A 27,741-nucleotide genomic window follows, 5' to 3' on the forward strand; every position below is an offset into this window, starting at 1 on the left:
CTCTCTATCTGTCATGACTCTCTCTCTTCCTTCCCCCCTCTCTCTCTCTCTCATGATACACTTCACAACTCTCTCTCTCTCTCTCTCTCGATACATTTCACAACTCTATCTCTCTCTCTCTCTCTCTCTCTCTCATGATACACTTCACAACTCTCTCTCTCTCTCTCTCTCTCTCTCTCTCTGTGTGTGTCACGATAGGTGTGTAGATGATGAGTGCTTTTTTTTTCTCTTAAAATATACATAATCTCTAATAAATTACCTTTTCTCCCTCTATTTTCTTAAAATATAAAACAATACTAAACATTATTTTCCTCTCTTTAGGAACTCACAAAACTATTAAAAATGTCATCTAATGTTCTCTTTCTCTCTCTGTCACGCCTCTCTCTCTTCCTCCCCCCCCTCTCTCTCTCTCATGATACACTTCACAACTCTCTCTCTCTCTCTCTCTCTCTCTCTCTCTCTCTCTCTCTCTTTGTCTCTCTCTCTCTCTCTCTCTCTCTCTCACGGTAGGTGTGTAGATGAGGAGTGCAACATGTATGCACTTGATAAGTAATGATAAGTAACGATGCACTTGTTGCGGTTGTCTCACGTTTGATAATGTATTGCATGATGTTGAGTTCAGTAATATTGTTTGATATTCCATTTTGTTTGATCATTGATACGTAATGATACACTTGTTGCAGTTGTCTCACGTTTGATAATGTATTGGATGATGTTGATTTTAGTAATATTATTTGATATTCCGTTTTTGTTTGATCATTGATAAGTAATGATACACTTGTTGTTGTTCTCTCACGTTTGATGATGTATTGCTTGATGTTGATTTTAGTAATGTTGTTTAATATTTCGTTTTTGTTGTGTTTAGTGATATTTGCTAGATTTGCGAAGACGACCACCATGCTTTCCCCTGAAGAGCGTAAAATCGTTCTACGAGCAATTCGCATTGAAGCAGTCATCGCAGTGTCACAATGTTCAGAAGACATCGTCAAAAAGATCAATGAGTCTGAGATACTCATGCCAGATCTATTAGAGCAGATATGAGAAAATGCACAACGTCGACTTCGAAGCGGAGGCAACGCTGAGTTGCTTGATAGACACGAACTATTTTGGGGAGCATGCGTGTAGCATGCAATGATCTTAGAGATGCTGCCCCGCATGAAGCTAATATGCATCGTCTACAGTTATGGGACGCTGTATGGAGCGAGCAAAGAGCCAAGAGCAAGCGCATGAAGGCGCTGGATGTAGAGTCACTCCCCAAAAGAGTGCGCATTGCCCAGGACGTCACAACGTCCAGCTAGCCAGATGCGAGTGGGACAGGTGCCATTAATCGCACAATCTATAATTCTAAGTGCACACACCTCATTGGCATCCCGCATGAGGCTCTGCTCGAAGGGCGAACAATAGGCTCTGGTGTTTTTGGCACAGTAAAAGAGTATACAGTAAGAGGTATATCATTTTTGCCAGAGCACATTACTTTTTGTAGAAAGCACTACAAAGAAGAAGGCAGCGCCAAGTTTGAGAGCTTCCAGGCAGAGCAGGGCATGCAGGTTCTACACCCATCAATTGTCAGGTGTATTGCCTTCACAAAAGAATCTCCTTGGATCACTATTTTCCCATACTATAATGGCGGCTCGCTTGGTGATACTCTTCTGAAGGTCCCCTTCAGATTCAGTGAGTTCACCAGAGCAATTTTCCGTTTGGATCGAGGATGGAGAAAACCCCCGCCCGATAATATTCCTTTAAGTCATCTAGAACTTTCTAAAATAAAACAAATAGTAATAACCATGCCACATATTATGCATGCCCTGGTGGAAGGCCTAGCGGCAGTACATTTGGCAAGAATTGTACATACCGATCTACATCCATTCAATGTAGTGTTGGATTTTACAAAAGAGTTGAAGCCACGTGTAGGTATTATCGATTGGGGGTTACTGCTGAGAGTGCCCAAAAAATGGATGTCTCTCAATTTTGTATTTGAAGCAGACAAGAACCCTGAGAAGGTGGCACAGGCGGTCTCCTACGCAAACAGAGAGCGAAATAAACGGCCGTGGATAGCCCCGAAAATTTATGATCTGTTTTTGGCAGATGCATACACTCCTGCATCTGATGTTTTTGCTTTAGGGTATTTATTACAAATTTTATATGACTTTTGGCAGAAAGTACAAGAGTTGTGGATGGACAATAGTTCCTCTATGACAAAGTTACCATGGATACTATTATTTATAGAGTCAAAAACTGGATGTGTCTACCTAATCGCGACGAGCGAAAATCTATTTTGCAAGTAGTGGAATTTTTTAGATCACTAAATACTGACCCAACGAGGGCACAACGTCCTCTTGTAGAGCTATCGGTGTCATTCACCCCAATTTTGTAATTTAATAGTATCAAGAGATTTAGTTTCAAGAATGGCTCTTTGTTTGTCTCTCTTCAAAATTTGATATGTGCGCACTGTTTGAAATATTTTCTCATTGAGTCTTTGCAATATCTCTCTCCTCTTGTGGTGTTTAAGTTTATGTTTTCTCTTCAAAACTTGATGTGCGTGCATTGTTTGAAATATTCTTTGAGTTTATGTTTTCTCTTCAAAACTTGATGTGCGTGCATTGTTTGAAATATTCTTTGAGTCAAGTGGATATTTCTCATTGAGTCTTTGCAATTCATATCTCATCTCGTGGTGTTAAACTTTAAGTTTTTGAGGGTAATGGTCAATTTATCTTACGTTGATCTTTATAGTTCATTAAAATCCTAAAGTCATTTACGTTCATGCAGATATGGCAGAAGCACAAGCAAACAAGCATCAAGAGTTAGCCAAGAAGGCATATGAGCGAATGAAGACCCTTGCACATGGACTGACAGCCCCCGCGAAGTTACGAGAACAGTATGCAGGTTGTCGAAATGGACAAATCCTACTTATGCCCAATGGAAAGACATAAATAAACGCGTAACCACGTCCAGCTGGCGAGATTAAGAAGGGAAGATGGAAGGTTTCACGTTGCACTCATAATGATATCAAAATTAATGCCAAGCGCATTTTCTTGGAGCTGTACGGTCGTCCTCTCCATAATGCCGACGCTCCACTCTATTTTGCTAAGATGCTATATACACAATTTATCCTAGAAACTCCAGTGGACTTCGCCTCCACAGAGGCCATTGTCAGCACCCACGACATACGTGAAGAGACAGTGACATTCACAAGGGAGGAAGTTGCTCTCATGGTGGAGGGCGCTAGATTAGAGTTAAACAAGGTCAAAGAAAGCTTAGGGGCACAACTAGCAGAGAAGGAGAAAGAAGCTGTACGATTATCTCAAGCGTCAACTCCTCCCCCGGCCAATAGAGGGATTCAAGAGCAGCTCACAAAGATCAGCCAAAGATGTACAGACCATCTCTTCACGTATAGCTCCTGTACGCCAAGGGAACCTACATCCTGATCTTGTGGGAGTTTTTGCTGAGGCTACTAGTTCCTCCACCCCCCAATGTCCTGTATGTTACAAAGTATTAGATGGGTGGAGCGGCCAGTATATACTGCCCTGTGGACACTACTACCACTTAATATGTTTAGTGAGGCAAATGCAAAGTATTTCCACATGTGCATTGTGCAGTGTCCCAATAAATCAAGGTATTTATACAGTGTTCGGCATGGCTAGTGAATATAAACCACCAGGACCTTTAGATGCAACTCCTAGTGCAATTCGCAATTTATTTCAAGATGAAAGCTAAGAAAGACATAAATCCTACTTTTGTATTGATAATTTCTCCAAATACAATCATTTGTACAAGTATTTTTTATGAAATTAATGAAATGGTTTCTTCCTCTATGTCTGTATCTTGCTCCAAAATTCTTTCACCGTTTACCCTCTCGTCTCCTAAATTAAGCTCATCTAAGTCAATGTCCAAATTGTCTTCTATCTCAAGGCTAGTGCACAATGTACATCCAACATCAAAGTTCTCGTCTACTACATCATCACAATCGTACATCCATCTGGGCATATCTTCTTCATACTCTTTGCTTTCAATGTCCGCAAGATCTTTTCATTGCAATACATGTAAACAAGTTTATCTGCTCGATCTGCATGAAGTCGATTGCGAATAGTACTGTGAATATATTTGTACATGCTCCAGTTTCTTTGTGAGCCTGAGTTTGAAGAGCACTGACTTAGAACCTTCATCTCGCAAGGTTGCGCAATAAAGCATAGTGCTCACCACCATTCATTATCCACCACTTCCATCATGTAGGCTGCTCTTTAGCCATTTGTTGAACAAGGGAGTTGGAAAATAAACCCTCTTTCAATCAAAATGAGGTCATCTCCTTTATGCGCTTTACACCATCAACATTATTATAAAAAATGTTTACCACTTTATAAAAATCTTGAACCACCTCAATGTTGGACATCAAATCCATATTCCAGTATTCAGGATCTAGCATGTAAGCAGCACTGTGTAGTGGTGAATGCGGTCCAATCCATCTAGCATGGAAGTACTTCAGTAGGACTTTTCTTTGTCCTATTGGAGAATGGTACACGCCATTGCTTTTCCACCACTGAATGCTCTAATTTCTCAGGACACTCCAAACTCCGTTGGACAGTCCACCATTGCATCCATGCTTTCCTGAGATTAGGCGCTCTTTGATTAAGACTTCGTACGGCATACATAACAGGCATCATTACATGGTATGCATCCATCACACTATTCCACCAACTTCTCCTCATAAGCGCTGCCTTTAAGACTTTGATTTTCTCTTTCACTTTTTCAGGTTGAGTGCTCTCCCAGTCATGAAATGTCATGCATGTAAATGTTTCGCAAACTACATCTTTATTTCGAAGAAGAGACTCAAAAGCGTAAAAGTGAGTGCAAAACCTAGTCTCCGCTGGAAGCTTTAACATAACTGACATGCGAGGTCGAAAAATATCTGACACTTTCTGTCTCTTGAGCATGAATCTCACAAGCTGGCGAGCAGTGTCGACAATTGAGGCAAACCATTTGGTATCATCACTTTTATACCAATCTTTTAATACAAGATTCAAACTATGAGTATTACAGCCTACCGAAAAAACATGTGGATAGTGCCGCTTTAGGATTTTGGATGCATTCTTGCAATTCTTTGCATTGTCCATGACGATTTGGACTACATTTTTGGCACCCACTTCCTCTATCATAGAGCCAATTACTTGAGCAATGTAAGCCCCAGTTTTGATTGAACCAGCAGAATCCACAACACGGATGAAAGTCTCACCTCTAGGTGAAATAACCATTATATTAATTAATGGTTTTCTTTGTACATTGGACCATCCATCACTTACTATACTACATCCAGAAAGCTCTATATTGCTAAGAATTATTCTTTGTACACGTTCTTTTACTTGCGCATAACATTTCTCTAATAGATCATTTCACATAGCATGGTATGTAGGCGGTGAAAACCCTGGTCCAAACTCACCAATTTTCTTCCATGCTCTCTTGCAATGCTCACTGTCCACCATCATCATAGCAGTCCTAGAAAAGTAAATCGCTTTAGCAAGGGCGAGTTATGCATCATCGAGCCGATCTTGACGTAGGCTTTCTTGCAATGAAGTTTGACGCATGGATATATTTCCTACGTCAAAGTTCCGCTTGTAGGAAGATGCACTGGGTAGATTACTTTCTGGTTGCACATTGACGTTCGGAGTACAAGCAGGTGATGTAGCCGGAGTTTGATGATTAGAACAACAGTGTTCTTGCTGCCTTGATACATTAATGGTAGGAGTGTAATGTTTTCTTGAATCTTTCTTTTGAATTTCTTCTCTTATGCGTTTGGCCACTGCAGGTGCAGAGGGGTGGGTACATGACTTTCTCTTCGCTCCGCCTAAAAAGTGTTCTCTTAGTCGAGGCGCCCCACCTGATTTTACTGCGTGGCATAGCTTACACTCCCAATCTATGAATCGATCACCGACATTAATTGCATATTGCCACTCTATCCCAGGTGCCTTTTTTTTCCTAGTATTTGGAATTTGGACTCTATTGGAGGTATCACTGGATCCAACATTGTCCTCCATCTCAAATAACCTATTCAAGCAAGCATATAACAATGAATACACAAATGAAAAAACAACAAAGTCACTCACGTATTACAAAACATACATCAGCAGATAAACTACTTCAAAACTATCTTGACAAACACAAAAGATCATCACATAACACAAAACTACTTCGAAACTATCTTACAAGGTGTGACTACAAAACTACTTCGAAACTATCATACACATTGCACCCCCAATGAAGGATGCCTTTTGTACCCAATTAAGGATACTTTACACAATCAAAGATCTATGCTTGCCCAATACTCTAGTATAGGACAATAGACCCTTGTCTACTCTAAACTATATCAAGTATCAAGAACCAATACAAGCCCCTAAGTAGGACTCTTGGCTCCATCAAACCATTCATAAAGCAGAATGAGGTAGATTACCTACGTAGCTCAAATGCAAAGCTGAATGACTCCAACTTTGTCCCTAAATCTCCGCAAGTATTAGCTACGAACCACACCCTACCCCCAATTCAAAGAACTAAGGACGAGTGGCTCAATAGCCTTAGGAGTGCCTACAAGGAAAGACGACAGCCCCTAAGATAAGAACGTTCTTCCCAAGAGGACACTTCTAGCAACTCGAGAGCTCTATAAGTACTTTGAGGAGAGATATCACGCCCCCAAAACAAGGACTATCTTCCCAAAAGTTGCATGATGGGTGTCGGGCATTGTTTATAAACATGACAGAACCCCGCCAGGGTTCTTTTGTTTTCCCGGCGGGCTCGCCGTCCCGTAACCCCGTCGGGATATGGATATATCCCGGCGGGCCCGCCGAGAAAATGATAGAACCCCGGCGGGGTTACGGGACTAGTAGGTTTTGGCAGGTCATTGCTCAGGTCATGTGAATATACAATGTGATCACAAGTTTTAATATGTTAATAACAGGTTTTGTTAACGTGATCACGAAATTATGAAGACGTTAATGAAATCCTTGTTTCCAAGTGTTCTTTGGCATTATTATCCCATGTTTTTACTTTAATAATGTCCCTCAAATTTGAGCATATATATCATGATTTATAATCTTGATATAGTGTCTAAGATGGGTTTTTATCTGTGGATCAATCGTCGTAAACTTAGCACATTGTTACTGTCATTGAGATTTACTTTTTGTTTTGTTGTTTCTAACACCACACCCTTTAGAGATCTCTCATTTCTAAGGTTCCTTTTTAAGTGATATTTAGAATTCTTTTGGCAAATTAAATAAAGCCCATGTTTTTACTTCAATGTCTCAAAGTGGAGATAGTATTTAACATTATCTTCTTCATATGAAAGGTGTTGTATAATCTCAATTAAGTTTAGTGTCATGTTTCCCTTGTCCTTCCAATATTGTTGCATTGATGTATGTATCTATACAAGTACAAACAAATACGCCAAATAGTTGTGTCAAGATATAATCTAATGGCACAAAGAGTGCACCAACAAATAGATGTTAGATCAAACTACACAAAAATACTAAGTTTCCAACCAATCCTATAAGAAATGGGACTCGAATAATTCCCAAAATTCCTAAATTTGTCTTCAAGGGAAGGTGATGTTATGACCTCCTACAATGAAGCACATACAAATGAAACACTTGTTACTTATTAATTAAATACCACATTACTAAGATCAAAGAATATAAATAATTTTACGCTATTTGATCGCATTTCTCTAGTACATGCTCCTCTCCATGCCATGAGAGCTTTTCTCCTAGAGCCATCTGTATCCATGCTGAGTCACATCTTGAATCTTACTAATGGTTGGAGAACGAGCATAATCTTCACTTTGTATTTTTTCAAACAATACACTTATTAATTTTTATAAATATGCCTTTATTTTAGCACTAAGTATACATATATAAACTAAGTGTATATAAAATTTTTTAGTAGTAAGTATATATATATATATAAACTAAGTGTATATATAAAATTTATAAACTAAGTGTATTTATAAAATTTATTTTAATCCTAAGTATATATATAAACTAGGGACAACCGGTGTACTTATAAAGCATGCGATGACACCATGTTTGCCACCCTTATCGAGGCGAGTGATGATACCTCTTCTCATCATCTAGTCCATTACTCGTTGTTGATGCATCCATCTCTTCTTTCTCTTGACCTCATCTCTCACATGTGTCCATTACCACCACTGAGCTCAAAAGGATATGTGCTCTTTTCAAGCCTCCCTTCTACATTTTTCAACAATGATAAGATCAAGTAGTGAGAATTAAAAAAACTTTAAATCAAAACTTTTGAGATTGTCATGTATCTCACTATCCCAATTCAAATCATTGTAAAAACACGTAACTATAGATCACCCCCTAGCATAGAACAACCCATACGTTTGTGTACATTGACGGTATCTGAATATGTGTTTGATAGCTTGCTAATGCTTAATCCTTGGGCAATGCATAGACTTGCTCAACAGGAAATAACATAAGTTATGTCTAGCTATGCCATACACAAGTAGACATAGCCTGGCTATACATGGTAGCATCAAAAGGCTCCCCTATATCAAAGATATTTAGCTTTACACATGTCTCAATCACCCTTGGCAATATGCTTCAAATCCTCCATGAAAAACTATTTCAAAATCCCATGAACATGTACTTTGATTCAGACGTAACTATTCCACCATTATGCTGCATAAATTGTATGCCCAAATAAAGCTTTGAAATTTAAATTTTATTCTCACTATTTTATGTCAAAATCAAGTCCCTACACTCAATGATTTCTACATGCATCTATAAGCTTGACCTAGTGCCTTTACATTTGGTTAAAAGCTTATTGATTCGTGAGACACCATAACATGATTCCATAGGGTGACTACTATCACTATTACACGCGGATTGATTTCTGATGCTTTTTTGGACAGTTTTGAACATAGAGAAAATCCTCAAAAGCATAGATATGCGCGTCATAAAAAGCATCGGTATACGGGTTGTAATAACTATCAATGAAAGCGTCGAAACAAATGTCGAAAACATCTTATTTGTCTGACACCTAAATCGATGCTTATCCGACCTAGGTTTCGACGAAAACAACGATGCATATTCAGACACTTATTGCGATGTGCTTAGCAACGCTCTTTTTGACACATATTTTGACACGTGTTTCAATGATCATATTAACGCTTATATCAAGAGATGCAAGTTTTATTTTTTTTAAATAATGGTACACCCAGGTGCAGTCGTGCAGCTGGGTGTATCTATATACCACTATTACAAATTACATCTATCGTATGTACTAAAAAGTCATGAAACGATAATTTCTATTAAGTAACAAAAGTTACAATGCTCATAATAGAGGAGAGAAAAAGTACACAAAAAGTACACCGGTGAGGCCCAACTCATGTACATAGCTTCTAATCATCAGTGTTATCCCCAGGGTTTGGTACTGGTCCCTGCAAAAGATTATTCAAAAGAGTATTCAAGAATATGCAAATGACAAGTGAGGAAAAACTAATTGATGAGTGAAAAATGTAGAGATTTACCATGTTCACCACATTCGTCCATTCACGTTCTGGTCCTCTCGCTCAAGTTGCTCGAGGAGGGCATACGTCCCGTGCACTAGGGCGTACCTTTCCTCTGCATCAGTACCAACATGACCGACCACTCATAGCTGAAAGCATGAAGCATGAGTACTTATTTTTAAAAAATGAAATGCCCGTTATGCCACAAAAAAGTGAGTGATATGTGTATTAACACTTACAAAGTAGGTGTGGAAAGCATCCCAGCCACTGCTTCCAAGATGGGAGCTCCATATGATCTCCATTCACTTCGTTGTGCGGCCTGCTCTTGTTGCTTATATCTTTGGGGATTTGCACGGTGCTTTCTACACTCCTCTTCCCAAATCTCCTATGAGCAATTCCAAGGCTTTTCTCCCCATAACTTTACCTTGCATGTGATGTTGCTACCCTCCTAGTGCTTCATCGCATTCACCATGTGATCTTTTATCCATCTAGGATGGACCTCTTCACTACCTAGTGCTGGAAAAAACTCACTTTTGACTTGATTCACGACTCGTTCCTTCTTGGCCTAATCAAGTTCATGCCATGTAGTCATGCAATCGTGATGAGCAAAGGCTACATGGCATAACTCATGAATTTGAGACTTCATCTCATTGCCAACATCATCTAAGACCACATTTCCATCCACTACTTGATAGCAAGAATGAGCTGGATTGGGGGTAGCCAGATTTGTGTCGAAGCGGCGAGATGAGCGCGAGTGCGGTGTCCCCTCACAATTGGCAATGGGTGGGAGCTCTATGTGTTAAGGGGAAGAAGCATCCATGGAATCACCACCACCATGGCAACAACCCGAAGAACGATCTCGTCTACAATGACTAGTAATCGAGTGAGCCATGGGTGGGGTTTGTGTGACATGCTATGGAGTGTGTGAGGGTGTGGCATGTGTAGTGGTGGACTATGATGGTTGTTCAGAAGTGCTAGTGCCTCCCCCAAAGTAGGCTTGCGCCAGAGCCTTTGCTCAGGGCTCATCTGCGACATGAAATGGTGAAATTGCTTTGGGGACATCAACTGTGGTGTAGGGAAGGTGGAGAGGTTGGGACTATATGCGGGTGTATCACAGGTGTACGATCCATGGTCTACACAAACAAAACAAGAAGAATGTTTAAAGCTTAAACAAAAAAGGCAATATGTAACATAAGGGCTTATGCTTAAGCCTATGCATAAGTTCTTATGTGTAATCCTATTTCATAAGGTCTTATGCATAAGCCTATATGCATAAAGATTATGCATGAGGACTACGCATAAGCCTATATATAAGGGTTATATATAAGGGCTATGCATAACCCTTATGCGTAAGCCTATTGCATAACCATTTTCATATGCATAAGGTCTATGCATAAGGGCTATGCATAAAGGCTATGTATAACCGTACGCATAAGGACTACGGATAAGGGTTATGCATAAGGCTATGCGTAACCCTACGCATAAGGGTTGTGCATAACGGCTATGCACAACCCTATGCATAACCTATCCCTAATCCCCAGCACTCAAGGCTGCCAAAAAAAAAAATTTTGAAAAAAGAGGGCTTACCTCTTCTTTGAGAAGCCGTATAAGTCCGGTAGCCTAAACACTTGATAGTTTGAGGCATTTATAAACCTAAAAAAAGAGAAGAAGCATAAGCCTAAATACTAAACCCTAAGCCTTTACATAAACCCTATTGCATAAGGGCTATGCATAACCCGATGCATAAGCCTTATACGTAATCCTATGCATAATAGCTATGCATAGCCCTATGCATAAGGACTACGCATAAGCCTATACGTAAAAGATGATTACCGAGATTTGAGCGACTGCGTTTGAGCTAGGTGGCGGTTTGAGCGACGACATTTGTTGATTTTCACAATAAAGTGCAAGTTATTTATGTTCCAAATAGAGGTATCTCTCATTCATTTTTGGAGAAGAGCTTATGTACATGAATTTTTTTTAATATGAAAAATCCACAGAAATATGGGAGCAACGGTCTTAAGAACATATATACAATATCAAAAGTATAATTTGTGGTTAGTTAGCTCTGTTTGCATCTATATGTTATAAAAAATTACATTGTAGTTATATCCCTAGTCAAAATTTATTTATTGAAAACATCTCTAAATATAGCCCTCTCTGTTAATGTTTTGCTTGCGTTATTTTTAATGTCAAGAACTTCAAGGATTAAAATTTTAGTAATTACTTTTCCTTCATTCAAACAACAATAGTCTCTTAAAGATTGAAAAACCAAAACCACTTGAGCATCTATATCATTGTCAATATGTACAAATCAATTCATTATCCTCAAGTCATTTATGTTCCAAATATAGGTATTTCCCATTCATTAATGTAAAATCCAAAAGTCCACATGATTTTATTGAATACAAAGAAAGCCATACACATTTAGAAGTGAATACAAAGAAATCCATAAACATTTAGAAGCAAGGGTTCTTAGACGGTTACCCAACATCAAAATAGCAAAATTACATCAAGGGTAGCGTTGACGCTTTTATAACGCTCTACTAAGGGATTACCATCCCAACCCTCTTGAGTAGCAACACGAAGACTAGGAATGACAAATTCCCACGGCATGACCGCTTCTTGGACATATACCATTTTGAATGGTGTGCAATTAATAGCCACTTTGTACGCAGTACGATAGGCCCATAAAGCTGTTGTAAGCTTTAGATCCCAATCCGTGCGATGAGCTTCAACTGTCTTTGTCAAAACAGAGATTAAGGTCTTGTTGGTACTCTCGGCTTGGCCATTCGCTTGCGGATAGTAAGGAGTAGATTTATGATGGGATATCATGAAATTTGTTGTGAGCTCCTGTTTGGGTAAGTTCCAATCTTTTTCTTAAGGGTTTTTGGCCCACGTGGCTTGTCTTGGGGAGTCTCAGTTAGTTTGGGTGGTCGAGAGGGCATTAACTGACTTGGTTGTGGGGCCGAGGAAGTTTCCTTCTGTTTCCCCTGATTTATGTATTCACCTGATTCTCCTTCGTTGAGCTCCCGAATGGGGTCCTCCCTTAAGGTAGTGGCTTTGGTCCCCATGGTTTCTATTGTGAATCGGAATCATCTTCAGGATCATTCATATACACGGGGTTGTCTCCTATCCCTATGTTAGTCTTTGAACTAGGCTTGGAGCTCGTGGCATTAAGCGATCTCTTTCGCCGCGTTTTCTTTTTCTTTGCTCGAGCAATTGATGCAGTATCCCTCTCCTCGAGAATGTAGTTTTGATTTTGAAGCATTGACCGTGTAACTACATTTGCGGGTACGACAAGTATGGATCCTCGTGCCTGGTTGGTGACCTCAACCAAATTCAATGGCGTAATCTTGGGTGCATTAGGATTATGTGGACATTGAGCAATCAAATGATCTATGCCACAACGATTACATGTAAGTACTGGCATTCTCGATGTGCTCCCTTGATCTGGTTGCATCTGAGTAGCGATCTTCTGTAGCCTATTAGGGCATTCCGCTACACGATGCGGTCCACCACACTCATAGCATTGAACAGGCGGTCTCCTTGACATGAAATTAAGGTTTTGCCCTCTTGTGGCGAGAGCAGCTGCTTGATATACAGGCTTGACTTGCCCGAAATGATCCTCCATGTAGTACTGGGGAATCATTTCAAACGTATCAATCCCATATGGAGCAGTGGGGTCTATCTCCTCTTCATAATCCCCACACGCACTATGTGACTCACAACCCATCTGGTTTATAGGGGTAATCCTTGGATGTGGAGGTTGTGGTCCTAGCACTGGCGGTGGTAACGGCACTGACTGGACTACATTCGGGTTCCTTGGAACTATATGCTGTGCAACAGGTGGTGCAGGCATTAGCGCGGGTACTTGAGGTGTGTTTGACCAGGCTAAGGGTGCCTGATTTGCTAACATACGCTTAAGTACTAGGCAATCCTTAGATTGATGGCCATACTTACCACATGCATTGCAATTCCCATTGAATTTGACTCTGAATGTGGGACATTCACTCCTGCTATGTGGTCCTAAGCAAACCGAATACCATTGTTGCTCTCTCCTTGGGTACATATGGCTATTCTGGGGAGCTCAATTACCCCTAAAGTATTCTTGGAGAGCCTTAGTAAGGTCAGTCATCACAGACATTTTAGATATCTTGGGCTCCTTGACAATAGGTTTCACCGTCCCATTAGGAAGTGAATGGGGTCTTCTTGGGCCCTTTAATTTGCCCAAGCCTAATCAAGGTGATTAAGGAATAGCCAAATGGGGGGTTGCCATGTGGACATAAATGTTGGGTTTGTAAGAGAGGTGTAAGAGTGGTCAAAGGGTGCACTTTTTTTCCCAAAAAGGGGGGGAGGCAATTTTACAATTTTCGAACCTCCATAACTTCTACATACAAGCTCCAATTTGAGCGGAGATTATAGATCCGTGATCTACGCATCAAGAGCTTTCCATAGATATGTTACATGATATGGTTTTGTCCGCTAGATTTTAAATTCCATTTCCCTCCCAAAATTCAAATTCAAATAAAGTAGCCGTTTTGAAGCTTCTAATTAGAAAACGTTTCTTCTTAAGAGAAAAGGTTTGACTCCTTAAACTGCCAAATAAAAGGGCCCAAGAAGCCTTCCATTGAGGTCCTAATGTTGGCTCGTGCCCAGATTTGCGAACTAACGGATTTTGTCTCGGAAGACACCTTTTTACCTGCAATCATCAAGTTATCTTCTAACTGGATTGCATTAGCAGTGACTGCTTCCCAGGTTGTAAGACCTCTAATGACTAGGCCATTGTATATGTCCTCGTGGCGCAATCCTCGGAAGAATCTATCGAGCAGTTTGTTATTATTGAAGCGCTCATCGGGAGTGCAGCGAGAATTTAGATGCTTCAGTCGACTTATAAAGTCTCTCACTGACTCCCCTTCCTCGCGTCCAGCTTTTTGGAGTTGAGATGCTACTCCCCAAAGCACACCCTCAGCTTTTTGGAGTTGAGATGCTACTCCCCAAAGCACACCCTCACTTATGTATTCTTTCAAGAACAATCTCTTGAGAGTGGGGTAGTGAGTGCGCTCTTCAACCCTTAAGGTTCGATACCAATCTTCGGCTTTTCCACTCAAGGTTAAGCCTAAGGCTTTGCATTTATGTAGCTCATTGTGCTCTTCCAAGGAATCACACACGTGTTCAAAAACTTCAATGTGCTTCCTGACATCTTCGTTACCACTGAAGTTCTGAGTGAGCTTAGCCACTTATACCGCCTTGCTTCTGGGTTCTCTCTCAGGCATGCCTCGCATGTTTTCCACAATAGATCGTCCGATCGTCTGAGCAAATGCTGTGAGATCACCTAGGTGAGCAGGCATAGCTGGTGGAGGCACTTCTGGGATAGCTTGGCTGATAGGAGTTGGCGTTGGTCTGGGTATGTTGGCAAATGACGTAAGATATGATATGTGACTAGGCCTAGCTCCTCTTGGATAAGGGTTGTGATAAGGCGGTCGTGGAGCATACGCCATTAGCATACTAAGAGGCGTAGGAGCTACATGAGCATGAGTAGCGATAGGTACATATGGTCGATAGGCACTGGCACGCACTGTTATATGTACTATTCCACTAGGTAGCGGTGTCGTACTAACTATAGTGGTAACAAGTGCGCTTTCTATCATGCTCATCATTGGGGTAGGCATTGTGGATTCCTTAATGTAAAGTTGAGCCAAGGTTGGAAAGCTAAAGTTATTGCTCATGGGCTCAACCTGCATTGAGACTCCAGGCGAAACAACATACGAAGGGTCTATGGGACTCACCGAGGGAGTCTCCAATTGTGATAGGGTTGGTTGTTTGACCTTGCCTGTATCCAAAAATCTCATAGGGCTAGGGGAAACTAAGTTCACTCCCCTATTTTGCCTCTCAATTTGGATAATTCTATGAATAACCTCACATATCATTTGTTGTTGCTCCTCTAGATTAGTGGCGCTAGATGTAGATCGTAGGACTTCTAACCAACCTACATGGTATGTGTAACCCATGTATAGGTCAGTTAGAGTCTCTGTGTAGATCATATTCCCAATTTTCATTGAGAAATATCCCATCTAGACTTGGTGTGCCAAACGGTTCTCTTAAAGTGGACGCAATGTCACTTCTTATGGATTGGCTTCTAGGGACCTCTACTTTAGGAAGAGCATCAGAAGGTGGTAGCTCAGTAGGGCCATCATTAAACGAAGTGGGTAGAATATCCACATGGACACTCTTTGGGAGGGTAGGGTCTACATGAGATGTGAATGGCGAATCCACTACCCCTCCTTCTTCATTCACTTCGCTTGTCGCATGCTCAGAGCGTGTAGCTCTATAAAGGTCTCTATTAGATGACTAAACATGCTAGATCCGGGTTGTGGAGCCCAAACTGGCATGTTTTGGCTTGTCTCCTCAGGGTTCTTGGTAGGGTGTCCTTCCATGGCTTCTAAATCAGAGGACATGTCACTATTCGCTATTCGTGGATCTTGGGTTGCACTTCCTTGGGTTTCAGCGGAAGGCCAAGATGCTAACGTGGAGGGATGGTGTGAGCCTACGTAAACTGAAATGCTTTCTAGTGGCTCAAACTCTAGCACCCGACCAGAGCGTAGATGCATGTGACGTCGGTACCCTACGTGCGTTGGTAACTACCCTTGAAGTCCACACAAGTGGTTTCTTAGGTGTTTCACACCCCGTTTTTACTTGTTTTTGTATTGTCTTTAACCTGTTTCTAACCCCCTTACTTATGGTTGAACCTGAACTAGGGCATGTGATAGCTCGAAACGAGCGTATCGTTTAAAGGGTCCTAGCGTGCTTTACAGCACAGTGTTCGCCTATCCAGAGGTCCTGTGGTCCTCAAAATAGTCTGTTTTCTTGTGGGAGAAGGGGTGAAGGCCTATTTGCTTGTGGAGGAAAGGGTGAAGGCTTTATTCCACATGCTCACTTCACTCCTTGGGGAGTGAGCTACATATAGGGCTCAACTTCCCATAAGCTCTCACTTGAAAGAAAGCTATGGAGGCTCACTCTCCTATATATATATATATCAAAAGACCGAGACCGAGACCGAGGTCGGGATCGATTGGGGGTTTTTCTTTTCAAAATTTTTTTCTCTAAATAAAAATACTTTCCTCTTCACACGTTTGGTTTTTTTCTTTTTAAAAAAATTTAATTTTTTGTTTTTGTATTTTTTTTTCAAAAATATTTTTTTTTCTTTTTTTTCTTTTTTTTGGGATAAGTTTTCTAGGGTTTCTTTCTAGGGTTCAGCCTTGGCCGCTGCGACGCAGTTTGCACACAGCGTAGGCTTGGGGATTCAGAAATCTCCCCCTCGCACGACGCAGAAAACTAGAGAACAAAACGCACGCGGAACGGAAAAATAACAAAAGAAGCAGAGTTGCAGAAGACAAATTACAGAAACAGATTGCAAAACACGGAAACACCTCAACAACAAACACACAGTCGCCTTTCCTACAGTGTAAATTTCACTTCACGCAGCAGCCCGAGCTGCAAAAACTGGAGCTTGGTGCACAGGACATCTCCCTGGCAACGGCGCCAAAAATGTGCGCTTTTGTCGCACAGGTTGTAGCTGGGGACTTGCCGAACACCGTATGCGAGCCACGAATGGCTACAAGCATACAACCAGGAAAGCAAGCTCAAACAGAATGCAAGGTGTGTCACTCACCGCTCAAACCACCGCCGTGAAGGATTGCCACGTCGCAGCTGTGAAGGAGGAGCCGCCGCCGTCGGCGCTCTACTGCCTCGCCGCCGCCGTGCCGCTACACAATGCTTGATCGCTCTCTCACTCTCTCTCTCTCTCCCACACACGCAGGAGAAGGAAACCAAGGAGATAAGGCAAGAGCACTCTTGTATTCAACACACGAGAATGAGGGTTTTAGGGTTACATTTGACTCTTATAGGTGACTTGGTCGTTCACACATGGGCGCCCATACATGGCCGGTCGATCCTAACCCTTATCCTATTGATATTCAAGGTGCGCCTCTCATCGGCGATCACTCAATCCCTTTATCCTTTGCATATGGTACCGACAAGCCCGGCCCATGACTCAGAATAGTTAAACTAATTACATGACGTAAAACATAGTACGTCTCAATGTCCGTCATAGGTTAACAGTGTGAGATATCAATAGAGAGAAAGTGTGTGTATGTATGAGGGAGGGAGGGAGGGAGGGAGGGAGGGAGGGAGGGAGAGAGAGTGTGTGTGTGTGTGTATGTATGAGGGGGGGAGAGAGAGAGAGTGTGTATGAGGGAGGGAGAGAGAGAGAGAGAGAGAGTGTGTATTTATGAGAGAGAGAGAGAGAGAGAGTATATTTTGGCGTAATTAGTTCTCTATATAATATAATCTCATGTGTTTCCCATTGTGCATGGTGGAAAAAAAATCCCGTTAAGCGTCGCATAAGCGATGACGGGCATCGTTTATGCGACACTTAAAATGTCGCTTATGCGACACTTTTTGTGTCGTTAAATGTATCGTTTAGGCAACATCCCACAATGAAGTGGGTAACGATGCAAAAAGCGTCACATAAGCAACGTTTTCTTGTGTCGCCTACTACCAACCCAATATGTTGTAGATATCAGAGTCTTTAGTGTGACATCTCTTTGAGATTAGAACAGCTTGAGAGTTAGGGAGAGTTAGAGGACATGTGAGAGAGTTTCTGATTCAGAGATAGCTAAATTGGTTGGGTCTCTGTTTCAGTCAACTGAGTTAGTGTCTCCTAAGTTCAGTCAAGAAGGTGTCAGTAGAGGGCCAGCAAAGTGTTCAGTTAGACCCTAGGGCTAGAGGTTTAAGGTTACCTAATGCTGAGGAATATGAAATAGCTAGGAGGACTGATATTAGACTGGGATCAGCATATGCCATCTAGATCATTTTAGAAGAGGAAGTCTCAATCAACTGAATTAGCTAAGTCAGCTCAGCCAGAATGGTCAGATGTGAAACTGTTGTAGTCAATGAACCTTTAGTGTGATGTCTCTTTGAAATTATAGCAACCTGAGAAGTCAGAGAACATGTGAGAGAAATTTTCTAATTTAGTTGAGATAACTAAATTGATTGGGCCTATTTCAGTCGGTTGAGTCAGTATCCGCCAAGTTCAGTTAGACAGGTGTCTCAAGGTCAGTAAAGCAATCAGCTGCTACTAGTCTTGGGTTTGTTGTGTTGGTTCCTGGTCTTTTCTAAGGCTTTTGAGAGTTTAGTGGTGTTAGAAGAAACTGGGGTTAGTGAGTTGTGAGTCTGATCTGAATCAGTTGAATTAGAAAGATCAGCTATTTCAGTTTGGAGGTCAGCAAGAAGTCAGTAGGGGAGAGTTAATAGGATTGATGAACTTCTGAAGCAAGGGATTTGAATTTTGCTAATATTGGAGGATTTTTTAAGAGCTTGGAGGATAATTTGGGAGCTTGGTAGACACATTCTTGACTGGAATCAATAGCAATAGGCATCCAACCACCCAAGCTACAGTTAGTAAACTGATCAGCTGAGTATCAGCATGGGAGTTTTTTAGGTTAGTTGTTGGAAGTCAGCAAAGGATCATAAAAGTGTTCAGTGAGGTTCTGGGGTTGTGGATTTAAGGTTAGTTGAGGCAGTGTGCCATGTATATAAAAAATGTGATACGAGGAAACCTATCAGTCAACAATCTGCCAGCTGCCTTGTTCGTATACTCTCCATTAGCTACAAACTGGATCACCTTCTCTTCACCCATCGCTTGTACGACTGTTGACGAGTTTTGGAAAAATGCTTTTGCACTCTTCCCTATCTCGGATGCATCATGCGATGAGTTAAAGTAAGATTGCCCCCCAAAATAGGCCATGACACCATGAATGGATCTAGACCGAGTGTCACTCCACCATCTGCAATACGTGTGATGCCATTCCTATCCTAAGAGGACCTAAAATTCTCTATAGTTGTAGCAACTATGCCCTTCTCCTTTGCTAGTAAAGAGGTTGTCAATGCCTCTGATGATGGAGGAGTGTAGGTGGATCCATACTCTGCAATCTTGCGCACCATGTCTTTGAAGTAGAAGCTACAAGTAGCTTGAAAGGCAATGGCATCATGGTAGAAGAAGCAACACTACCATCCACCTCTCCTCCTTCTTTGGTTCCCATCTACTTTGAGAAGTGTACTCTTTCTCGAGCGAATAGTACCCCTCGTGCCCACAGCTAGTGGTGGTGCTCCAAATGGACTTGCAGTAGGTCCAAAAAATGATAGCAGTCCGCCAAATGAAGACCTAGTGGTTCCAGAGGTTTGTCTTGAATTTCCCACATATGTGCAAGGATCTACTCCCACCCCTGCTCTCTGAGTTGATGAAGATGGCCGTGTTGCTTTGTCTTTTCGACGAAGCTCCTCTCGTGCTTTACTAGTGATGTTAGTACAGAATGCGATTTCATGTCCATGTTGTTGAAGCAGGTGTGCTCGAATACGAGTGGTACTACCTAACTTCGTAAGGAGATAATATTTACATGTCCACTTTTTTGCACCTCCTGTTTTGTAGGCACCCTCTGCCAGTACCTCATCCCACCAAGATCACTCTGTAGATTTGGACTTCTTTGAGGCGGAATGAGACTGATCCATGGTGGCCATGGTTGCAAAGATGGTTTGCAAAGACTGCAAAGAAGAAATGAGGAACATGGGTCATTCCAATGGTTAATAAGGACAAGGTGCTAGGAGATTCCGAAAAAAAAATAACACCTCCTCGGCCCTAGTTGATGCCGAGGCACTTGCCTGTCCTGAGGATCGAGACAATAAACCCATGTAGAAAGTCGCCTATTGTAACTTGTATTGCCAAAAACTACTGCTAATGTTAAATGAATAAAGAATTTATTTATTTTCCAAAACTCTCTCCGCTTTATTGCGTACTTTCTTTTTTTCCAAAATTTCCTAGCACCTTGTCTTTATTGACCATTGCAATGACCCATGTTCCTCATTCCTTCTTTGAAATCTTCGTAGCCATGGCCTCCATGGATCAGTCTCATTCCGTCTCAAAGAAGTCAAAATCCATGGGGTGGTCTTCGTTGGACAAGGTACTAGCGGCAGAGGGTGCCTACGAAACAGGAGGTGCAGAAAAGTGGACATGCAAATATTGTCTCCTTACGAAGTCAGATAGTGCAACTCGTATTCGAACATACTTGCTTCATCGACATGGACAGGAAATTACATTCTGTACTAACATCACTAGTGAAGCATGAGAGGAGCTTCGTCGTCGGAAAGACAAAGCGACACGGCCATCTTCATCAACTCGGAGAGCAGGGGTGGGAGTAGATCCTTCTACATATATGGGCACTTCAAGACAAACCTTTGGAACCACTAGGTCTTCATTTAGTGGAATGCAATCATTTTTTGGACCCACTGTGCAAGTTCATTTGGAGCACCACCATCAGTTGCGCGAGGGGTATTGTTTGCTTGAGGTAGACTACACTTCAGTGTAGATGGGACCCAAAGAAGGAGGAGGTGGATGGTAGTGTTTCGCGCTTCTTCTACCATGATGCCATTGCCTTTCAAGTTGCTCATAGCTTCTACTTCAAGGACTCTGTGTGCAAGATTGCAGAGTATAGATCCACCTACACTCCTCCATCATCATAGGCATTGAGAACCACCTTACTAGCGAAGAAGAAGGGCATAGTTGCTGCAGCTACAGAGATTGTTAGGTCCTCTTGTGATAGGAATTGCATCACACTTATTGCAGATGGGTGGAGCGACGGTCAGTCCAGATTCATTCATGGTGCCATTGCTTATTCGGAGGGCAATCTAATTACTTTATCTCATTGCATGATGCATTTGAGATAGGGAAGAGTGCAGAAGCACTTTTCCAAGAGAGGTCAGCAGTTGTACAAGCGGTGGGTGAAGAGAAGGTGATCTAGTTTGTAGTAGCTGATGGAGAGTATGCGAACAAGGCAGTCGGCAAATTAACATGTTTTCTAATATCACCTTTTCTGTATGCATGGCGCACTGCCTCAACAATCTTCTCAAGGACATTGGGAAGTTGGACTCGATTGCTCCCATCATAGAGAAAGCCACCCAGATCGTATCCTTCATTTACAGGCACACTTTCTTTGCTAGCTGAGTTCAAGAAGAATTGATCTAGAGATTTGCACAAGTATTTAGACACTCGCTTTGGATACAACTTTCTCATGTTGGGATCCCTTAACAAGTGTTCTAGTGCCCTAAAGCAATTGATAGTGAGTGATGAGTATGAGAGCCATGCATTGCCTGGAGCTGCTCTATAGGGAAGGCATGTATGTCAAATATTAGGAACCCTCTTTGGTGGGAGCAGGTGAGACGCATCATAGCTTTGGAAACACCAATCATCCACTCGTTGAGGATGACAGATTCCCTTTTTTTTTTTTCCAGGAGAGAGATCCTACTAATAGTTAACATTGCAACTCGCTCAATGTCCCAGCCACGCTGGTGTCATGAGCTACAAGATCATCTACGCGGCCCTCTGAAGAGGGCGACGAGCACACTCGACCACAGAGAGCGGAGGGGCTACACTGGAGTCCTCCTGGGAAAGGCGGCCAGAACACGATCGACGCCGAAAGGGAAGCTTATGGAGAGCGCGGATGAGAGGTGCCGCCGAGGGGTCCAAGCAGGGTTTGAACCCAAGACCTTTCGGTCCTAGGCAAACACTTTACCACTTGGACTATCACCTCTTTGGCGACAGATTCCCTTTAGCCATGCATTGGAAAGATTTACGAGGGGATAGACAAGATGGTGGAAAAGTTGGAGCACATTGAGCAAGATGAGAAGAGAAATACCAGGTTTTAAGGACGCTATGCCAGGATAGATGGGATATGTACCATTCACCTATGCATGCACCAGGTTTTATGGTCAATCCCCAGTTTCAAAGATTCAGAGATGGCAGATGGATGGGACATGATTCTGACACTGCAAAGCAGAGAACTATCAAGGATCAACTGGCAAATTGCAAGGCTTGCAGGAGGAGGTTTGGAAGATCCAATGATTTGGCAGATCGCTTTGCCCCACTAATCCATGTGTTTTGTGGGAGGACTATGGGGGGGCAGACACTCCAGAGAGTTGGAACAATTGGCCATCAAGATTGTGAGCCCGGTAGTCAGTTCCTCTGGTTTGGAGCAACTATGGAGCTCATTTAGCCCATAGAAGCTAGGTACGGGAGGGTACGTATAATACGGCAAAGTATAATACACGTACTTGACGTCTTTTATACATATCATCATGATGGGTCTTGCAAAGAAAAGAATGATATTCAACAAATCCACTTGCCCTTTTTAGTGCACTCTGTATTACAAAGTTTAATAGATTGGCGTTATAGATAGTGAAAGGTTATTGTCTTTATTTATGGAGGAGCAAGTAATTAGCTTGGAGAATGCATTGAAGTCCTCAAAGCGTGTTAGGAGCCAATGATTGGATAAATGTTTCTGTGGATGACATAATGTGGGGGAGGTGAGGAGGAGTAGACTGTGGATGGGTAAGCCTGCCTAATGAGCACAAACAACCATTTGATGGAAGCCTATGAGCTATCATCTGCATGTGGGTCGTCGAGGGGAAGACTTCTGAGGAGGATGGTCTCGCAGGTGAGGCCGGGACCAAAGCCGAGGAGGAGTCCCCACTCGTAGCCCTCTCCCGTGGTGGTGAGCTTCTGCTCCAAGGACTTCTTGCGCATGTGGTCCATGATGAAGAGCACGCAAGCACTAGACATGTTGCCGTACTGGTCCAGTACATGCCTGCTAGCAGCCATCTTGTCCTTGTTGAGCTGGAGCTTCTCTTCGACTTGATCGAGGATTGCGGGGCCGCCGGGGTGGGCGATCCAAAAGATGTCGTTGTAGCTGGGAGGCGGCGCCGCCGCCTCTTCCGCCGCCGGGAACACCTTGGCGAAGGCATCCTTAAGGATGGAGCCGATGTTCTTGGAGATGATAGCCGGCACGTCTTTGAGGAGGTGGAACGTGAGGCCGACTTCCCTGAGGTGACCGTCGATGGCGCCGTCGCTGTCTGGCATGATGTCAGCTCCAGTCCAATGGATTTCGAACCAGGGTCTTTCATGAAGCTCAGGAATGGGATCGGAGCCCACGATGACGGCGGAGGCGCCGTCGCCGAAGAGGGCTTGTCCCACTAGGCTGTCAAGGTGGGTGTCGCTAGGCCCCCGGAAAGTGATGGCGGTGATCTCGCTGCACACCACAAGCACACGAGCGCCCTTGTTGTTCTCAGCCAGGTCCTTAGCAATCCTAAGCGCCGTGCCGCCTCCATAGCAGCCTTGCTGGTAGAGCATGAGCCTCTTGACGGAGCTCCGGAGACCCAACAGCTTGGTGAGTGCCCAGTCCGCACCGGGCATGTCCACCCCGGCGGTGGTGCAGAAGACGAGGTGCGTGATCTTGGACTTGGGCTGGCCCCACTCCTTAATGGCCTTGGACGCCGCCTCCTTGGCCAGCTTGGGTACCTCAACCACCACCATGTCCTGCCTCACGTCCAGCGACTTCTCCCAGTATCCGCAAATGCTCGGGTTGGCCTTGAGTATCTCCTCGTTGAGATAAAGGTGCCTCTTCGTGATGCACGACTTGTCACCTGTAAGATAAGTGGCGCATATGCAAGCAAAATTACGATACTAGTGTGATCCATGTGAATCAAGCAATGATCAGCACAGCAATATTGCTCATGATATCAATGACCATTACTATTATTATTATGCACTTACACATGCGCTGGAACTTCTGTTTGAGCTCCGTCTTGTCGCTGCTATTGGTGATGTCGAAGTAGAAGTCCGGGTAGTCCTTCTGGTAGAACACGTTGGGCGGCACAGCCGTGCCCATGGCCAGCACAGTGGCAGGACCGTGGGATCGCTCCATTTTGCGAGGGATGGAGTTCAGCTTGCAGGTCGCCATGCTTCTCGAATAATAGGAAGCAGACTGGCCGAGCTGAAAGAAAGAAGGTAGCTCTGGTGCGATTAATTAATCGGTGATGAGGCCCTAATTGCAGGCGCGTTTTATAGAGGTGCCCCATCATATACGACACCCTTTTTTCCTCGTAATGTCTTTGTTAATATTAATTATATCTAAGACAACCTTTGACTATGACTATAGTTCTACGACCAGTACTGTTTCTAGAAGAAGAAGAAGACGACTTTTTCACTCCCTAGACGCAGATGTGGATTAATTTATTACCTCCCAATCTTCCGTAATGGGCTTGTCTTTAGTGAATGTTTGAAATTCAAGCACCCCCACAAGCATATTCTGTGATCGATTAATCATTTCTTAGACAAGTCCAACTTTGAATAGTATCTAATCTAACTTCTCTTAATCAATTCATTCACATAACCCTTGTAGTTCAATTTTGAATCACAACTTTGAATAACATAACTTCTCTAATTAATCAACTCACTCACATAAGTTATACTCAACATTGAATCACAATTGCCGTGTCAACTATTCCACCCTTTGAAAAATGAGCACCTTCAACATAGCATATTGACACTTGACATGCTAGCTTCATTGTCATACTAGTTTTCAAAAATTACATTTTCACCATGCCAAAAGCATCAAGACTGATCACCATGTTTTCTACTTCTTGTAATGTTAACATAAATCTCGAGAGATAAGAGTTCTTGCATAAACCTGCACCCAGCACTATGTAAAGAGTGGCATCCATTCCTCTTGTTATTAACGACAAACTCATCAAGTGCTATCCATTAAACAAAAGAAGATATAAGTCAAAGTATTGGCTGAATGAAAAGAGATCATAAATTATGCGCCACACAACTCACAACATCGAATATTCTACATGTACATGGCATTAAGCGTTGATGGTCCCTCTTGCATTAAGATCAAGGTGAGAACTTTGTGAGAGGACATGATCCCTTCTTCTTCTGCTATAATATTGTTGCCTTGGTACCTAGATGTTCTGGCACTAGACATCTTGAAAAACCACTAGAAGAAGCTCGAAAATCTCTCCAAAGAAGCTATGAAAGATGAATGCAAACAAGGTGGCCAAGGAGTCAAACATAGTAGAGTTAGAGAAGTTGTGAAAGAAGTTATACCATGACTTTGGGCATACGATGGCATGTAGATGGTCGTTATTATGTTATCTTCTATGTACATACTAGCAGGAGCGGACATCCAACAAATTGGTGAGGATCGCTCACATAACTTATACTCTAACAATGAATCACACTTGTAGTGTAGCTTTTCTAAACAATCTGAATTCAGCACCTTCAGCATAGCATACATACACTTGACATGCTAGCTTCATTGTTATACTAGCTTTCAAAAATTACATTTTCACCATGCCAAAAGCATCAAGACTTGATCATCATAATTTCCACTTCTTGTAATGTTTAACCATATCTCGCAAGATAAGAATTCTTGCATAAACATGCACCCGCTATTGAAATCTAACCCTCACTTGGCCACCATGAGTGTGTGTGTGTGGGAACCTACTCTAAGCTATAAGGAGAATGCTCATTTGAGTCATCGCTTATGTCATCTGAAAGCTCCCTCTATGGCTATATAACTAGCCCAAGCCTTGTACTCATTTGTAAGAGTGGAAAATGCTTTCTAATTAATATGAATGGCACACTTTCTTTTCCACCATAGTTACCAACGTGGTATCCGAGCAATTGATCCTCCTTAACCGTTAGTTTAGATTAAACCTTAATCCTCTTATCTCCTAGTTGACTAAAAGACAAAGCTTCTTTCTACTCTCTGTTCGTGGCACCATAGTACCTTCTACAGCAAGCTTTCGCCTTCACCTCCTTGCTTCAAGAGTGCACGAAGCACACTTGCCAACGCTACATGCTTGCCAACGCCATGCAATGGTGTAACCACCATCGTGCTCACTCTCGGCAGCCCTTGGCTCTGCGCTTGCTTCCACGACAGTCTTTCGCTCCCACGGCAGCCCCTTGTGCTGCACCCGCGCTCTCGGTCGCCTTCCCGTCGTGCACTCGGCCTTGCTAGGCCTTGCCATAGTCCCTACCTTTTGGTAGCCAGCTCTGCAGTGCCGCACATCGCCGTCGCCGCCCATATACCCCGCTGGCCGCACCTCTACAACGCCGCCGCAATCGCCGCCTGCATGCGCTGCCGGCCGTAGTTCTGCAATGCCTTCGCCACCACCTCTACCTGCGAACCGCATGCCATCTCCCTCTAGCAAGCTCACCATACCTTGCAAGCTTGCCATAGCTTGAGGCAAAGCCTTGGGCAGTGGTTATCAGACAAGCAAAGTCGTCCCCATAACACAAGCATCAAGCTTGTTGGCTTGGTTTATGTGTGAAAGCTACTTTAGGCTTCTTATTCGCCGTCTTTTTGCCACTTGGGTTCTAAAGGCTTCTCTATAGGCCTTAATTAAGTGGGCATTCTCACGTGTGTCTTTACACCTTGAGAGCACTATACATTGGGCACAATCACTCGGGCTTTACTCCCCACATTTTGCTTATGTGACAATTTGGAAGTTTTTTTAAACAATAAAGTCAACTAATGTCATATAAGGGAAGTGTCCCATCAAACGTCATTGTATTATCCTCCAATAGCTCTCAAAGCTCTGTGAACTCACCAACCCTTGCTCCAACCCAAGATCAAGAAGTGACCTCCCAAAACCAACTCATCGCCGTAGAAGGCCAAGATTCCTGCGAACCGCTTGAAAAAGGTTTTGTCCTATCACTAACTGGTGGTTCGTAGAGAAACCTAAACCACAATAGACTTATGTCTACCATGCAATGAATGTAAAATCCATCTAAAGGATATTTTGTGTTTTCTTTTAAGTTTTTGTTTTTTAGCCCAATAAATTTTGTAAAAGGCTTAGACACTGCACTGGGTCATCTATTCTGGTGGAAAGACCGCCCTAGTACATGGCTTCCACTCTAGTTATGGCAACGAATGGAAAGTCTCTCGATAAATTTAACAGCCCACGGGTTCCACACATGGCAAACAAAGGTGAAGGGTCATCTTATGAACAAAAACCTATGGGGACTAGTAAAGCCGATTGAAGGGGATGAGGGTTTAGCTACAAGAGCAACATTAGCTGCTAACCAAAGGACGAGCAGGCCCTAGGTATAATAATCACTGCACTTGATGATAATTAAATACATCATATAGATGATTGTACCAATGCTGCACAAGCTTGGGATCCATTAGAGAAAACCTTTGGGCCTAGGGCTGAACATTCTAAAATCAACCTAAAAATGCAATTGTATGGTCTAGTCAAAGAACCCATTGAATCCATTGCCTCCTTTGTTAATAGAATGAAGAGCATAATCACCCAGCTCACCTATGTGAAGG

General features: G+C 42.6%; 1 protein-coding gene across 1 annotated transcript; it reads right to left on the bottom strand.

Annotated features, from left to right (window-relative positions):
• Positions 1–22,730: 22,730 nt before the first annotated feature.
• Positions 22,731–24,418, bottom strand: LOC147611882 (chalcone synthase-like). Its single transcript, XM_086784214.1, has 2 exons — positions 24,171–24,418; positions 22,731–24,040 (listed from the first exon to the last, which is right to left on the bottom strand). Exons 1-2 carry the CDS (start codon positions 24,355–24,357, stop codon positions 22,992–22,994), a joined length of 1,236 nt encoding a protein of 411 aa, XP_086640340.1. The 5' UTR covers positions 24,358–24,418; the 3' UTR covers positions 22,731–22,991.
• Between the last annotated feature and the right edge of the window lie 3,323 nt (positions 24,419–27,741).

Source organism: Cibotium barometz, chromosome 46 (assembly GCF_041138505.1).
Source record: "Cibotium barometz isolate CiBa-2024 chromosome 46, ASM4113850v1, whole genome shotgun sequence".
NCBI lineage: Eukaryota > Viridiplantae > Streptophyta > Polypodiopsida > Cyatheales > Cibotiaceae > Cibotium > Cibotium barometz.